Source organism: Enoplosus armatus, chromosome 9 (assembly GCF_043641665.1).
Source record: "Enoplosus armatus isolate fEnoArm2 chromosome 9, fEnoArm2.hap1, whole genome shotgun sequence".
Taxonomy (NCBI): domain Eukaryota; kingdom Metazoa; phylum Chordata; class Actinopteri; order Centrarchiformes; family Enoplosidae; genus Enoplosus; species Enoplosus armatus.
This window is the reverse complement of record NC_092188.1, coordinates 22285866-22301327: the sequence shown is the minus strand read 5'-3', so window position 1 is coordinate 22301327 and position 15462 is coordinate 22285866. Positions and strand designations below refer to the sequence as shown.

General features: G+C 43.6%; 1 protein-coding gene across 1 annotated transcript in view; it reads right to left on the bottom strand.

Annotated features, from left to right (window-relative positions):
* LOC139290685 (intermembrane lipid transfer protein VPS13B-like) overlaps positions 1–15462 on the bottom strand; it is a 307621-nt gene that overhangs the window by 149344 nt on the left and 142815 nt on the right. Inside the window, exons 23-24 of the mRNA XM_070912524.1 lie at positions 1500–1734; positions 59–276 (exon numbers count right to left, since the gene is read on the bottom strand). Of these exons, the coding sequence (XP_070768625.1) occupies positions 59–276; positions 1500–1734 (453 nt within the window). The remainder of the gene's footprint in view (positions 1–58; positions 277–1499; positions 1735–15462) is intronic.

Sequence of the window (15462 nt, the reverse complement as noted above, 5' to 3'; positions counted from 1 at the left end):
ATAAATATACATGTAAATCTGATGACTACTTTGTGAGAGTCAGGACTGTCTGACTGACCTGAGGGTTGGAGCACTTGACGTGGATGGGCTGCAGATCAACATGGAGGCAGACTACAAAGGAGTGTCTTCCTTCTGAACAGCTCTGCAGCTTATGGGATGTGACGGCCAGTGTGGAGGTACAGCCCATCGGCTCCAACAGGCTCAGGCTTTGCTGCTGTCCCAGCAGCGTGTAGACGCTGAACTGACTCAGGCTTACTGTCCACGGGAAGGCATCGCCTGGTTTTCGACATGAGAGAAGGAAAAAAAACAAAAGATGCACAAAAAATGTGGGAAAGGGATGAAACAGTCGGAGAACGAGGATGAAAATTGCAACACAGAGATATTGGCAGAGATTGAGAGGGGCAGGGAGGATGAGAGAGACGTCATGTGAAGGGAGAGCAAAGAGCACAAGCCAAGTAATTGTGAAATTGAGAGGAAAACAAAGAGATGCAAGAAAGAAGGACAAAAAATTGCAGTGGATTAAAATATCAGAAGGATAGACGGATTTCTGTATCCAATAAGCAGGCAGAGGATCCCACCAAGACACACTGTAAAATGAGGTTCTATTCTTAATCTGAGGGTCTGAGACAAGATGCCGCACTGGGAGAGCTTGAACTTGTTCATTTGCCAACCCTGGTAGAACCATCTTACAGAGAAGAGGAACTTGTTCGCTCGCACAAGGCCATGAGGAGCACATTTCCCATGCACTGTGGGCAGCGACGCTTTGATCCAGAGCATTGAAAATGAGAGATGAAGAGCTTTTCAAAGGCTAGGAATGAATTACTAAAAGCATGGGCTGTTAATTTTAACGGCAACACTGACAAGGCTGCTGATGTCACTGTTTTTGCTGTCGTTTTTCTCTCTCCTCCGTTTTTTGAAATCTGTATGCCCAATGCTGATGTCATTGAAGAGTTGAGAGAAAGAAAAAAAAAAAGAGGGTGCCCCCCCCCCTTTTTTTTCTTCTAAAGAGAAAACACTGCTCACCCGTCTGAGTGTTGCTTATGTCAACTCTACCAGGTGTGCACACCACATGTGCAAGATCTATCTCTCAAAGTCGCTCTACTTAAGTTTGTTTGTCTTTTGTCATGGTAAATGAGTAGTAGTGGGTCAAAGGTTTGCTCAGTGTTGAAAAGGCCATAATGATGATGAATTCACAGTATGTAGCCTGTTACTATTATGAAAGCATTCATTTCAATTATTAATAAAAGCAAATTCATTTGTAATAAAAGTTAAGTAGATTTTCCCCACCCACTGAAATTAATTTTTAACCTATGAACCTATCACCATCATTGTTTTTCAAAGTGGAACACTTTGTTTTCTTATTTAAACTTACATATCAGTCTTTTTGACACCAGGTCATTTGGGGTTCTCTCAGTGGATCTGGGTGCGTGTTCCTCTCCCAGCATTTTAATCATTCTAATTAAAGTTGAGATTTCATTCGATGTGGTATGAAAACCTACCTTCCTCCAGTATGGGCTTGGAGACCCCAAAGGGGAGCTCCTGCAGCGGTTCCATGTACTTGTGGCCGGCACTCAGGACACTGATCTGTGGCAAGCAGACTACCAGGGTCCCGGGCATGGAGGCCTGGTTGTGGTACCAGCTACGGACGGTGCCGGGAATGTCCCCGCAGATGATGGTGCTCGGGGAGGGGAGGCTGTCATTAGGCAGGAAAACACAGCATGACTGCAGCTCCAACTGGAGAGGGGAGAGAAAAATAAAGGACACATGAAATCATGTTAATCTATTCTGTGACACTGGATCACTGACCACCCGCCTGCCGAGACTTCCCTATATGATTTGCAGTGAGCTGCCCATCAGCAAAGTGCTTGAGGGTCACTGCTTTAGAGGATTAGCATCTAATACAGCATTAGAGGACATGGACTGCATTGGAAAGGGCAAAAGAAAGAGTGTGTGCACAACTCTGGGTGTTGCTGGAAAAGACTGACCATGCTTAATAAACCTTTCCTTCATTTAAAAAATGGAAACAGTCCATCCCACATTTAGTCATGCATGCTGTCCTGCTTGATGCCTACGATAAACTAAACTTTGTTAGATATTTTTATATCATAAAACCATTACTGTATATGCTCTGATATTATGCATACAAGTTTCAGTCCTGCTTTGGAAAGTAGGATTTGCCTTCAAAAAACGTTTAAAAGCAGAATGTGAGACTTTGAATGCCCATTTAAAACTACTGTGAAATTCCATATCTGGGGAACAGAAAACCTTTTACAATTCCAGGGACTTTTGACAGTCAAATCTTGAACTTAAATCATTTTTGAAGTGGTTTTAAAAGGGTTCAGGACCCATTCCAGCTGCATTATGTCACGCATATTTCTGTTCAGCAAAAAAGCAAAATTTACAAGCCATTAGGTCAGTAACCGGTAGCCAGTAGCCAGTAAGTGTACGAGCAGTGTCTTTTTCCATCACACTGGGGCTGCACTGATTTAAAAGGCCAGTTAACAGAGAGGAGAGGAGTAGAGGGTCCAGGGGGCAGACAGCAGGTGCTGCCAGATACTGTGTGTGTGTGTGTGTGTGTGTGTGTGTGTGTGTGTGTGTGTGTGTGTGTGTGTGTGTGTGTGTGTGTGTGTGTGTGTGTGTGTGCGTGCGTGCGTGTGTGTGTGTGTCAGGCAGAGAGCTGATTGGTTTAATGGATGGCAAGCAAGTGCTATTATACTGTAATATGCTCAGTGTACAACACACACGCAGAGACACACATTCTCCACTGAAAATTGCATAAACACGGCCCTCTGCTAATATCACACACACAAATGTTGGAACGCCTCTGACAGGCCTGTATATGGAGGCCAGTTCGCCCAGCTTTGATGGGAGTCGAGCGAGGGGAAGAACTGCAGAAACTGGGAGAAAGACTGAGATAGAGAGAAGCAGAGCAAGAGAGAAAGAGAAAGAGGGAGAGATATGGTTACACATTCATCTCACGCTGCTTCCTCTTTTGATTACTCTTCAAAGGTGGGGGGGGGGGTTTGAAATTGGAACACTTTTGCACACTGACACATAAGGCTCTGGTCTTTTTAAGAGCCGGCACGCAGGAAGAAAATCCATTGACACTGCCTGGCCTGCTGCAGATCTTAGCAGGGTTAAGCTGTAAAGCAGGCAAACACACGGAAATCGCTGGGTTTAACACTTTGACTCTGGTCTGCACCTTGAGCTCACCGCCTGAGGCTAATGCTCTCCTGCTGGACATCTTGGTTTAGTCACACACATTATTTCACATTATTACTCATTACTTCTTCTTCTGCTTGGGCTATTGCTCAGCCATCAAAATACTTTTTGAACAATGGCTCTGGCGGATGCTCAATAAACGGGTGTGTCAGTATGAAGAACATGAGGACACAGTAAGGAAAAGTGAGGAGCAATGCTAGTCAGTGATGTTTTTATTGTAGGGCTTCCTCTACGTATACTGTAATATAAAATATATATATATATATATATTTTTTTTTACGTATGTCAAAAATAATAAAAATACTTGTAACAAGTTACCAGAACCTAGATAGATGTCTTAATATTACTTTGTTTTTGTCTCAACTAACATCTAAAAATCCAAAGTAATCAAAGAACATTGACATGGAACTGAGAAAAACAAGCAAATATTCACATTTAAGAAGCTGTACCCAGCAAATGTTTGGTATTTGTGCTTAATAAATTACTAATACAACCAAGGCACTATCAAATGTGTGACTGAATAATAATTTTCCATCAATTGACAGTTTGATTAATTCACTAATCATTTCAGGACCCATTTAATGCAGAACCAAGATCGAATGTAGTTCAAAGGTATGCACGCGGATGTATATCTCTGTATATATGTGTCAGCTTAGTCCCAGTATTGTCAGAGGTAAAAAGTAATCGTATCCTTAAACATTTGTTGTTTCAAATGGGTCATTTCAGAGCACGGCTATCCAACCATACAGACCACTTGTAAACGACCAACTACAGTTACCTATATTATTTTAGTTCCCATACTGTGCCTGATGGTTGACTAAATCTGTCACCATAAGTCAAACGTTGATGCATAATCATAGGGAAGTATCAAACACTAAAATAAATGCTCACTGATGACAGTTCACCCTGGTTAAACACTACAGGGAACTGCTCTGTCTGCGTTTGAGAAGACACAGATGTAAGACTCTTTATTTCTCCAGACATTTCCTTCTATATTAACCGTTTTATTAGCAATTGTGGGGTATTTTTTTTTTTTTTTTTTTAGCAAAATTAGACATGAAGTAGATTTTGTTAATAACTATTCGGAAAGGGTGAGCTAATTGTGTGACATACTTTAGGTCGGCCAATTTTTTTTTGGAAAAGCTTAGCAAAGGAAAAGGGGACTTTCTTGGTATTAAGAGTAGGTTGTGCCACAGGAGGATGTATCCAGAAATCTTTCTTGTACTACAGCAGGGCAGATAAAAATGGGCACCTACTGAATGAGTTACCACCATGGTCGCTGGAGTAAAGCATAATGTAATAACCCTTAATGGTGTTTGCTTACGACTTTACTTTGCTGTTGTTCCCCATAGCAACACAAAACCAAAGATGATGTCAAGTGTATGGTAGCTACAGACTTGCCACATCACACAGTGAAATACTAACAATAATCAGATAACATCTCACAGATGACAACAGAGGAAAAAGTTGAACAATTGAATGGCATTCACTGGGCATAGCGACCGCTGTTTCTAGATGTTTACTCTCTAGCAAAAAGGCTCAAAATGCTTCAAAGGGCCTAAGTATGTAATGGAAAAGAAAATGGCTTGTCAGTCCTAAATCTGGGTGATACAAAACTAATCTTTAGTCAGAGCCCCCCCCCCCCTTTCCCTTTTTGGTGACAGCTAATAAAAGCCACAAAAAACACAGAAACAAACATGTAGTAAATTCACAATGGCAACGGTGCATGAGTCCATCTGAAGGCGAGGGCGGTGAATAAAGCAACATTTGCTTTTCTCTTGAGTGAGGGAGTTTAGGTCAACAGGGTAGATAAGAACAACAGTGAACTGGGTATTCCACGCACTGGGGACCAGAGGCTTCAGCGCCGGATGAATATCTGACTTAAGATCACACAGTTGCTACTAGAAAGATGACGGCACAGAGGGACAAGGGAAATAATGCTATACCAAACAGATGACTAGCTAATGTTAATCAAATATCTTGCCAGGGTCTGGATTAAATCGTGCTGTGGGGACAGACAGTCCATGAACACACTACTTATTGTAATCCATACCTACTCCAGGAGGCAACACGGTTACTGGCTGAAGCTGTATCCAAGACAAATATGGTAAACACGTAAGATCAAATTATAATGCAAAGTAGAAAGCACTCAGAGAGAGCATGCCTCTGCCAAGGCTGCACAATTGTCTACATTTGTTATTTTAATAATAGAAAATGTTTAGGAATGTTTAATCTGTATCTGGATCTGAAGCAAAATACACACTGTGATAGACAATCATGGCACAAATGTGCCAGATTTTTTTTTGAGTTGAGTACAATAGTTCATGAGAAAATAGTGAAAATGTTCAAAAATATTCTATTTTGCAATGCTGAGAAATCCTCATGAGAAGAATCCCTTGTTCCATGAGCACTGGCATAACTTTTCGTGAGTGGATGATATATCCCACTGACAGATACAAATGGGACCAAAAAGAGAACCTACTTGAAATCGTCCTGGTCATCCTGGTGTATACAATTAGTTTCCTTTAGTAAACTCAAAATTCATGCCATATAATATTGTTTTATCATGTGAGGGCAATGAAAAGCTGGTCCTCTGTGAACACTGCATGAAACTCAGAAAACAGGAATGTTCAATTATGACTGAATCCACCCAAATAAATTCATGTTCAACGACATGATATGCCTTTGCCATGGCAACCATCTGCTTTCTCAGTCACAGCTAACCACTGGTCATTTCAAGACAGTATATCAAACCTTCATGCTGCATAATTCCTGCTGAGATGTACTGAAAATACCAGTCAAACATATTGACAGAAAATGTGCAAATGCCCATCTTTGGTTCTGTGGTTGTGTCACCCTTCAAGGAACGTGAACTCAGAACCCTCTGACTTTCCTCCACCCTGTTCTCTGGGCTAGCGCTAACAGCAGGTCACCTTGGTTAACCTCGCAGACCTCTCCAAGGCTCCCCCTCTGTGGTCTCATGTTTGAGCTGTGACTCACACGCACACAAACACAAGGAGACATACAGTATCCAAACAAAGACGACAGGGGTAACAAAGGGCAAGAAAGGGAGCACTGGCACAGCTGAACAGCGCTGACAGATCCAAAGAGAGAAATATTCTGAGGTCAGAATGTCCCATATGCATCACTGCTTTGACCACTGCCAAAACCATTGACAGCTCTGCTCCCTGACCAACTCTATAACCCTCTATCCCTCCATCACCCTACCCTCCCATGCCTCTGTCTTTTTGTCCCTCTCAGTGCTGAGGCCTGGTTGTTGGTGTCCAGGTCTCTCACCATGACCATGCATTGATTCAGGGTGGAAAGTCTGCGTAGATATGTTGTGATCGGAGAAAGGGGAGGAGAGGAAACCCTCGAGGAGGGGTGGAAGCAGAGGGGAATCCAGTGTTTGAGTTCAGCGTTATGGAATGGTTGCATACACAGCAAAAAAAAAAAAGAAAGACATGTTCTCTATACTAACGAGTAAAAGCAGAAAGTTAGAGCATGTGTGTTTCATGTCACAACTTCAGGTGTAAAAGTTTAGTTGAGGTTGTGCAGGGTCGTGTTTGGTATTCCACACAATTGTGTTTAACAGCTCTGTAACAGACCAATAAACACAGCGCTGGAAGCAGTTAGCCCGTGTGACAATGTCCCCCTCCTGCGAGGTGACGGGCATGCCAGGTTTGTGTATGTTTGTGTGTGTGTGTGTGCATGCACAATGTCCTGTAAAAAGGACAGGAAACTGACAGGTATGCCAGGCTGACCGAATGCTCAGTTTGTTCCGTCACATGCTTGGGAGGCAATGGGCCACACTTGCAGCGTGTTACTGTACTTACAAGTCACAAACTCACAAGGCTCAGCCAACTAAATTAACTTTTTATCCATAATAGGATGGTGAAAATGTATTTTCTGTTAGGGTAGACCCGTTGCAAGGCAGCTTTTCCAAGTGCAGCAAAAGGAAAATTCTGAAATGAATTTAAAAATAGAAATGGGCAAACATAATATCTGAAAGCCAGAGGTATAATTGCAGTGTGGAATATCTGTTACACAACTTCACCCTCTGTGAGGTTCAGGGTAATGTGGAATAAAACTGCAGCAAAAATGACAGATAGACGGCCTCTGGAAATGACTCAGGTACAACAAACAATAAATACAGCACAGAGTGTTGTGCAGCCCTTTTGGGAGTGTGTATGTGTGACCTGTGTTTTAACAATCTTGTGGGTTAAACATTTATTTCTGATGATGAGAGGGGTACGTGGAGCTGAACCACTATAAACTATAAGTTTAGATAAGTTTTCAAGTTGAAGCCTAACGTTGGTTACAAGTTTAAGAATGGCACGTGTGTTCATATAGTATATAGGTCACTATAGAAGGTTCAAAGAGGAGTCAAAAAGTCATGATCCTTCATTCCTTTTGTCCAATGACATCATGTCCTGTCTAAGGGAAACTAAATCATTAAAGATAACAAATGGAGTTGACGGTGGCCTGGGACTGGACTTCAGTTACCCACTACCTCTAATAACAGATTCATTCAGGAAAAAAGCAATGTGAGTGTGTGCCTTGTGTGTGTTTTTCAGGGGCAGAGTGAATCACTTGCAGCCCATTCTATTAATATACTTCAAAAACAGCGGAAACACTTTTCAATTTCGACCAGGAAATCTCCGTTAAAAAAAAAAAAAAGATTGAAGCCAATCAACTCCTTATGAGGGTGCACGTGCCGGGCTTTAACTGTGAAAACAGGCTCAAATGACATACTTAGACATTTACAAAAGCGCATACATCATGTGTGCTTGCTTATTCACATATAGTACATGCAAACCTGAACACACACACAAAATCACAGACCATATCACCAGATGCAACTGCAGTCATCAGTCATTTAAAATCAGAATGAAAAAGTAAAAAAATAAATAAACAAACATTTTTTTAGAAACCCTATGGCCTCAGGCCAAAACACCTGGATTAACATCCCACATATTTTTCTTCAAACAAGTGCTGCTCTGAGAGAGCCCCCCCCCCATCTCTTTTTAATATCCTTGCTAAGACTTGGCGCTGTGCTTACCACTTCCTCTGAAGGATGGCACCTGCAACAGCAATGAACTCAGTTACACAACACTTCTAATGCTATAAGGTTATATCCCCCTGTACTGCTGCTGGGTGTTGAGTAAGTTCAGTACAAGTAAGTGAGTAAAGTTTATTTAGTAAAGCACCGTTCACAGAGCAAGGTCACAAAGTGCTTCACAATAATAATAGAATTGTGAAACAATAAGACCAAACAAACAGTAAAAAGAAACAATAAAACATAAGCAACAACAGACCTTAAAGATAACAGACAAAGGCCACTTTGAATAAATGAGTCTTCAGCTGCTTTTTAAAGGTGTCAACAAAGACCGCAGAACGTATGTCTATAGGAAGGGCTTTCCATGGTGTCGGAGCCACCACTTCTGAGGCACGATCGTCTTTTGTTTTCAGTAGAGCACGGGGGACAACCAGTAAGACCTAATCAGAAGACCTTAGTGGCCTACTGGTGGTGTAAGGATGGAGCAGGTCAGAGATGTACACTGGTGCCTGACCACGCAGGGCTCTATATGTGAAAACAAGAACCTTAAAATGAATCCTGAACTTGATGGCAAGCCAATATAAACAAGCCTCGCAGCAGCGTTCTGGACCATTTGCAGACGTTCAGAGCCGACTTGCTAAGGCAGGTGAACAGGGAATGATATAAAAGTGTGATTGATCATCTGTAGCTCAGATTGTGACACAACAGACCTGAGTTTGGAAATGTAACTTAGATGGAAGAAAAATGTACGGGTCAGCAATTTGATGTGTTGATCAAAGTACATAGCTGGATCAAATATAAGACAGAGGTTTCTACAAGAAGCTGGCGGCTGCATCCTTTCTCCTCCTCCTCTATGTTTGCCCTGAGGGTGAAATCACCACAGAAGGCTTCCAAAAGCTGGACTGATGGGAGACTCCCCTTCAGTATGATTTGTACAGAGTAGCGAGGATACTGCTGTTTGGCATAGACTCAGAGACAAAGCAATGATTGTGTGTGTGTGTTTGTAGATATAAAGATGCATTTTACTCACTGCTACCTTTCATCAGTACATCCCTGGTATATAGAGAAAATGTTGGTGTTATCTGGCTGGCTCAGAGATGACAGTGAGAGATCTGACAGTACACAGCCATCAGGGGACAGAGACTAGCTGGAAATAATATAGGGGTCTGTATATCAGTGCCAGTGGTTCCCTTTCAGTCGATTCGCTCATTTGTGAGGCCCTGCCTGCACATACATATATCTGTGACCACGGTCTTCCCTCAGTTCTTACGCTCTTCACCTCGCGAAGAACAACTTGGCTGAGTTGGGCCAGCTAGCTAAAGCTAATTAGCTCTGTTTCTTCAGTAGACTACTGCCAGCTCGAAGTTAGCTTAATGGTCCCTGTTGGTGTTAGCATACCGATGCCGCAGTTCACTCACCAACTGTGGCTACCTGAGGAGCGCAAATTGTTTGCCATCCAGGTGAAGTTTGAGATTAGGAAGAAGCAGGCGGAAGCCCTACGCAGCGTCATCTCAAGACATGATGGGAAACCAAAGCCGCCTGCTAGCGCTTCCAAGGCGGGGGTATTGCAGATACCCCCGCCTCCCCCCAAGAGGGCAGCACTGCCCACGAGCTGCTGGTGAGACTACAACCACCCAGTCAAAGTCAACACCACTCGGCTTGGAGCAAGGGCCTCCAGAGGGGTTCAATACCTAGAAGGCACTTCTCCTAGCTCTGGGACTGAGTGGGGAGGGGCTCTAGCAGCAGGGAGACACTGCTGACCCTCATTTGTTGCTGCCCACGAGGCGTCTTCCATATTCCAGTCCCAAAAAGATGTTGTGCATCCCTCTTGCACCCAGTTCACTTCGGATGGCTCCAAGGTTACATTGCACCCGAATGCGGCATATTTGCTTATCCCTACAGCCTATGGCTCTAAGGCTTTTGAACTCTTGAGCTTTTGTCCCCCTCCTTTTGCATCCGAGGAGCAGAGGAGGTTGCAGTCCCTGTGTCCTGTCTAAACACTGGCTTTCTCACAGGATTGTTGAGGCTACCTCCCTGGCTTAAAACAGCAGAGATCTTCCATTGCCTCACGGTGTGAGGGCACATTCGACCAGGGGCATGACAGTGTCAAGCTTTTTTTGAAGGGTTATCTGTGAGTGATATCTGTCCTGCAGCCAGTTTACTGTTTAGATGTGACAGGCCCTTCGGTGGCTCATTCTGTCATTTCTACTGTGTCCATGGTGTACTAGAGTGCTGGTTTGGTGGCTGCTCTGCAGGGCATTAATACATGTCCCATACTATATGTGTTGTACCAAGTGAATTGACTGAAAGGGAACAAAATGTTAAGACTATAACTTCAGTTCCCTGAAGGAGTGGAACAAGGTACAACACTTGGTTGCCCCGCTGCACAGTGTGGCTTGGTGAAGGGCGGCTATCGAACTGAAGGATGACTGTGGTGATGGATGTATATATGTGCAGGCGGGGCCTCACATACGTCATCACAGATCAACTGCCTTAAAAGGGTGAATAGAGGTGTCTTCATGCTATACTATATGTGTTGTACCTTGTTCCTCTCCTTCAGGGAACAGAAGTTATAGTCATGCCATTTCGTTTTTGAGTGACAGCCTGGTTATTTAGTAGGTGACCATTGCTTATCCTGAGACTTAGGCCTTGATCCCTTCCTCTTAGGCCTCTAAATGAACAAGGATCTTCTTACACTTTGATCTACAATCACTCAGGCTCTAATTCAATCTGGATTCTGGATCAAGAAGCCAGCATATGCTGTCAGGAGTAAATAAATACTACTGGAAAAGTGACAGATGAACAAAAAAGCCCGAAATATTAAAAAATCTGAAACATATCCATTTGGAAAGTACTTTGATTAAATGGTAAGATGCCTAAAGACATTTTTTCTTTGTCTATTTCTTCCTTCTCATCCCTGCCTGGCGTCACATCACAGAGTTCTAAATATGGGATTGTTCCATTTTTTGTGGCAAGTTCTGCTCAGTTTTATTCCTGATCACTTCCCTGCTCCATCAGATAGTGTTCAGAATCCAGCCACATGTGTGGACCCTGTTTCAAATCTTTCAGTCTTAATACCCCCAAAAAGCGTCCCTTACTTCCTTCTCTTCTGCGCAGCATTGGGAGTGTATGATCTGTCTTGTGTAGCATTTCTCCCTTGAGTCTTTGTGAAGATGGTTTATCTGGTTCCAGCAGAGCAGGTTCTAATAGAGAGGAAGCTGAGGGCCAAACACACTTAGGCTTTAAAAGGCTGGGGCCATGTGGAAATGGCCTATATAACCACAGGAGGCTCTTAGGATCCGCCGTGCCTCGCCAGTAAATGACAGAAGAGTGAGTTAGATGGAGGACAGCCGGTCGACTCTGAAGAGCAACTTCAGCTGAGATCTCAGATAGTCTTTCTTAGAAGTACAGTTAGTTAATGTTTCAGGCATACATTGACAGATTGCAGGAAAGGTAGAAAGACCTACCTTGTCTGGAATTTTAGCTATCATAGCCAAACAACACAAGACTACACTCTGAGTGTAAAATGGTGGAGAACGATTTAGAAAATATCTTTAAGTGCTCTATTGTAGAAATAGGTTGGTGGAGTTGATAAATGGAGTGTGAGCATGTGCTATATGAACCATGTCTCTCCTATGTGGAGTGCTGTTTATCAAACTACAGAATTTCAGTCATCGCTTTTGACTAACCTGTCCAAACTGAGCCCGTAAACTTAAAAACCTGGGTCTACATTTTGACGATAACGCGCAGTGCCTACTCTTCTTGAAAAATATTTTCAGCTGCACAGCTGTCTTGCTACATAATTCCGACAGCACTAAATACAATCTCTGTCACAGTCATCTAACTTGGACCCAGGCAGGGAAATACGTGTCTGACATTTGTCCTGTGGCGCTGTGGTCAGATCCGCTGTTAGGCTCATTGTTTTAATATCACTGCAGGGAGGAGAAACTGGGGGGCTCCAGCTCTGTACAGACCTCAGCACAGCACAAACCCTGTAGGCCAAGATCACCTCTCTATGGAGCGACCCCACAACATGTGAAGCACACACAGACTTGCACATAAACTTGAACATTCAAGCACGTACGTACTGACACATTTTTCCCTCATTTTCTCTCCTGCACACTCTTTTTTACACACACACACACACACAATAAGCAAGTCACGACACACAGGAAATCACCCAGAGATAGAGGAGAGGAAATTAGAAACACCCTCCCAGCATCCCGGGTGAAAACATTTGCAACTCCGGAGCAGAAAAATCTCAGTGGAGAGATCGGCAGCAAACGGAAAACACATCCCTTTGTTTTTAAAAACCTGATACCTCTCCAAATGTAATCTTCCTGTTCCTGCACCAGACGGGACACTGTGTTTCCTAAGTGGTCAGTCAGATGAACAGAAGGTCCACAGAGCAACCCACCCCCCCCCATCTCAAATCTCCCCACCCACTGTTAACCTTCTGCTCCCACTTCTTCTGCATATCCTCCTGCATTCAGCTCTGTCCAAAAACACATTTGGAATAGTGAGTGTAATCGTAAATAGTGTGAAAATAGTGTAAATAGTGTCTCCCTGTAAATTAACATGATTAATGTGTGTATCTGAAGATGACACTCTGCAGATGTGTGTTGTGGTCCATGGATGTACACGAATGAAGTTTTTCCTGCAACCTCGGAAAGTAGCTTTTCTCCCTGATGTCTGAGAAAGGCATTTAAGCGTGATGCCTCCTGACAACAGATAGGCCAGGTCTCACCCACATGCCACCACAAGCAATAAGCTCGTGGCCTGGCACAGCAGCACAGCCAGGCAACCAGCCATCCCTGTGGCCCCGCATTCCTCCCTTCTAACACTGCTTACAGAAGCTGACAAGCGCTGGAGGTCTCCCTGGCTGAGGTGGAAATCTGCAAAAATAAACGCTTTAGGTGACATGAAGGCTTTGTTTGTTTCTGCTGGCCTGGCTGTTTGTGTTAGCGCGGTGGGTTAATTGCGACTTTGATCGCTGCGTTTATTGATCCAACAGTGGCCTTAGGAGTGCGGCCGGCCTGGCCTGCCTCGCCTGCTCCCACCCCCAATCTCAAACAATCACACCTCCACCACTCCAGCATGGTGAGCCGCTACAGATGGGGTCTAAGGGGTGGCCGCGTCAAGCTGGGGCCGAAGATGCACTGGGAGAGGATGGTCATGACTGGGAGTACTCTGATGACAGCTGAGGTCACGGCTGAGCAGGGTCAAAGACTTATTAAAATGGGATGGCTTGGTTTAGGCAAGAGAGACTGCCCATTAATTGGGAATGGTACATTGTGGGCATTCATTCATGGTACAGCTGAGAGCTTAGACAAAAGACTGTAGTTTGGTCAGATGTATGAAATGGCTTGGCTTGGTTTATCTACAGTAGTGGTGTGGCCAGACAATTTTGCTCTGGGCCAGCTGAAGTGAGTGGAGGTGGCTGTGATTATGTTATGTAGTATGTAATACTAGGCCAAGTTGGATCAGATGGTGATGGACTGCAGATGAAAAGAGCTTTTATGGGCTAACTCTGGCAAATTTTCACCACTATTGATTTATGCGGTGTGACCGAATCAAGTAGGCCAAACTGGGCTGTTCTGAACCTCAGCTGATCTAATTTGACCTGTGTTTGGCACGGCTTCCTCCTCTGTCCCAAGACAAAGGGTGGATGCAAGCTCCAACAATTTAACCAGATTCACCTCCAAACAAGCTTTCCAAAGCGCATTCAGACGATCAGGGTGAAAACCACCATCATTTTTCCCTGAAAATTTCTAAAACTTCCCAATCTTGAAATTGTAGCTGCTGTGAGTTTTTATCCTAATGAAAATCAGTTCCAGGTCTCTAGGACTCTGAGGTTTAAGAGGTTACAGACACGAGAGAATCCTGGTAAGCACTTTTCCAGTGCAGCCTGGTGAGAGGGTCAAATACTTGTGTGTGTGTGTGTGCGTCTATGGCTGTGAGGTCATCGGTGTGTTGACACAGCAGCAGATGATGGAACGGGATTCTGGCCACACATGCACATGTTGACGGGAGTGCTCATGTGCACACACACACACACACTCACACCACAGTGTTCTCACCCGGTAAACAGCTAATGACACATCTACTGTTTCATTGTGGGGTCTTGATTTAGATCAGGCGATACCAGAGAGGATGAGTGTGTAATCAGGAGAGAATGTACACCCTTTCTCTCACTCTCTCCTTCATATTACCTCCATCTCCCTGTTCTTCCTTCCCTCTCAATGACAGGAGAGACACACTGCATTCTGCCCTCAGCATTAACCCCTCTCTCTGTTTGCACTACAGCCAATCAGTACTTAGCTTTCTATTAGACAACCAGGGACTGCATGCTACAATACAAGCCTATTCATTTCCCTGCGCTCGAAACACCACAGCGTGCCAAGCATGTAGATTCCAAGCATATAGAATTAATCACAGTTTCAGTCTGATCGGAAAAGAATTCTTTTTGGCAGCATGCAACAAGGGAAGCTAGCATGCAGATTTGTAAAAGAGGTAATATTGTCAGTTTTCTATTGTCATAAATACAGTAACATATATGGATGGAGTGTGTGCGTGGTTTAACTGCCAGTGTTAAAGTCAAACAAGCATGCTATGTTTAAAAAACAGTACTATTAAATGAATTAGTCAGGTGACCTCTGGGGGAGTGTGTGGGTGGCTTTTGTTTGAGCGAGTGATTACAGATTTATTTAATTGCTGTTTTATTACATGCTATCTATTCCAATATTCTACTGACTTGTGCTGATTTAAGGGTATTTAACCAAACACATTTTCAAATCTGGGCCTTTCCTCCTCAGCTTATGGCCCTATTCATGGCTGGATGATTTCATTTTCACTGAGGTTAATCGTTGTAAATGCATGCACTTACTCCAGCATAGAACACCTGGAGATGCAGTATCTAACAAAAAAAATGTTCATGTTATAATTTAGATGAGAGATAGCGACCCTCAGGGTTTGTAAGTTTGAAAAGTTGACAATTTATTACCTCAATCTAAGAGGAAACATGGTGTTTTATGTGACACAAAATTAAAATGGTAATTGCAAATCATTTGGAAATTGTGGGATATGACAGACAGGGAGGATGAGGTGTTGAGTGGAGGGATGATAGGATGGAGGAAGGGGGTGCATAGGATGAAGTAATGTGCCTGCAGAAGGCGCTCCAG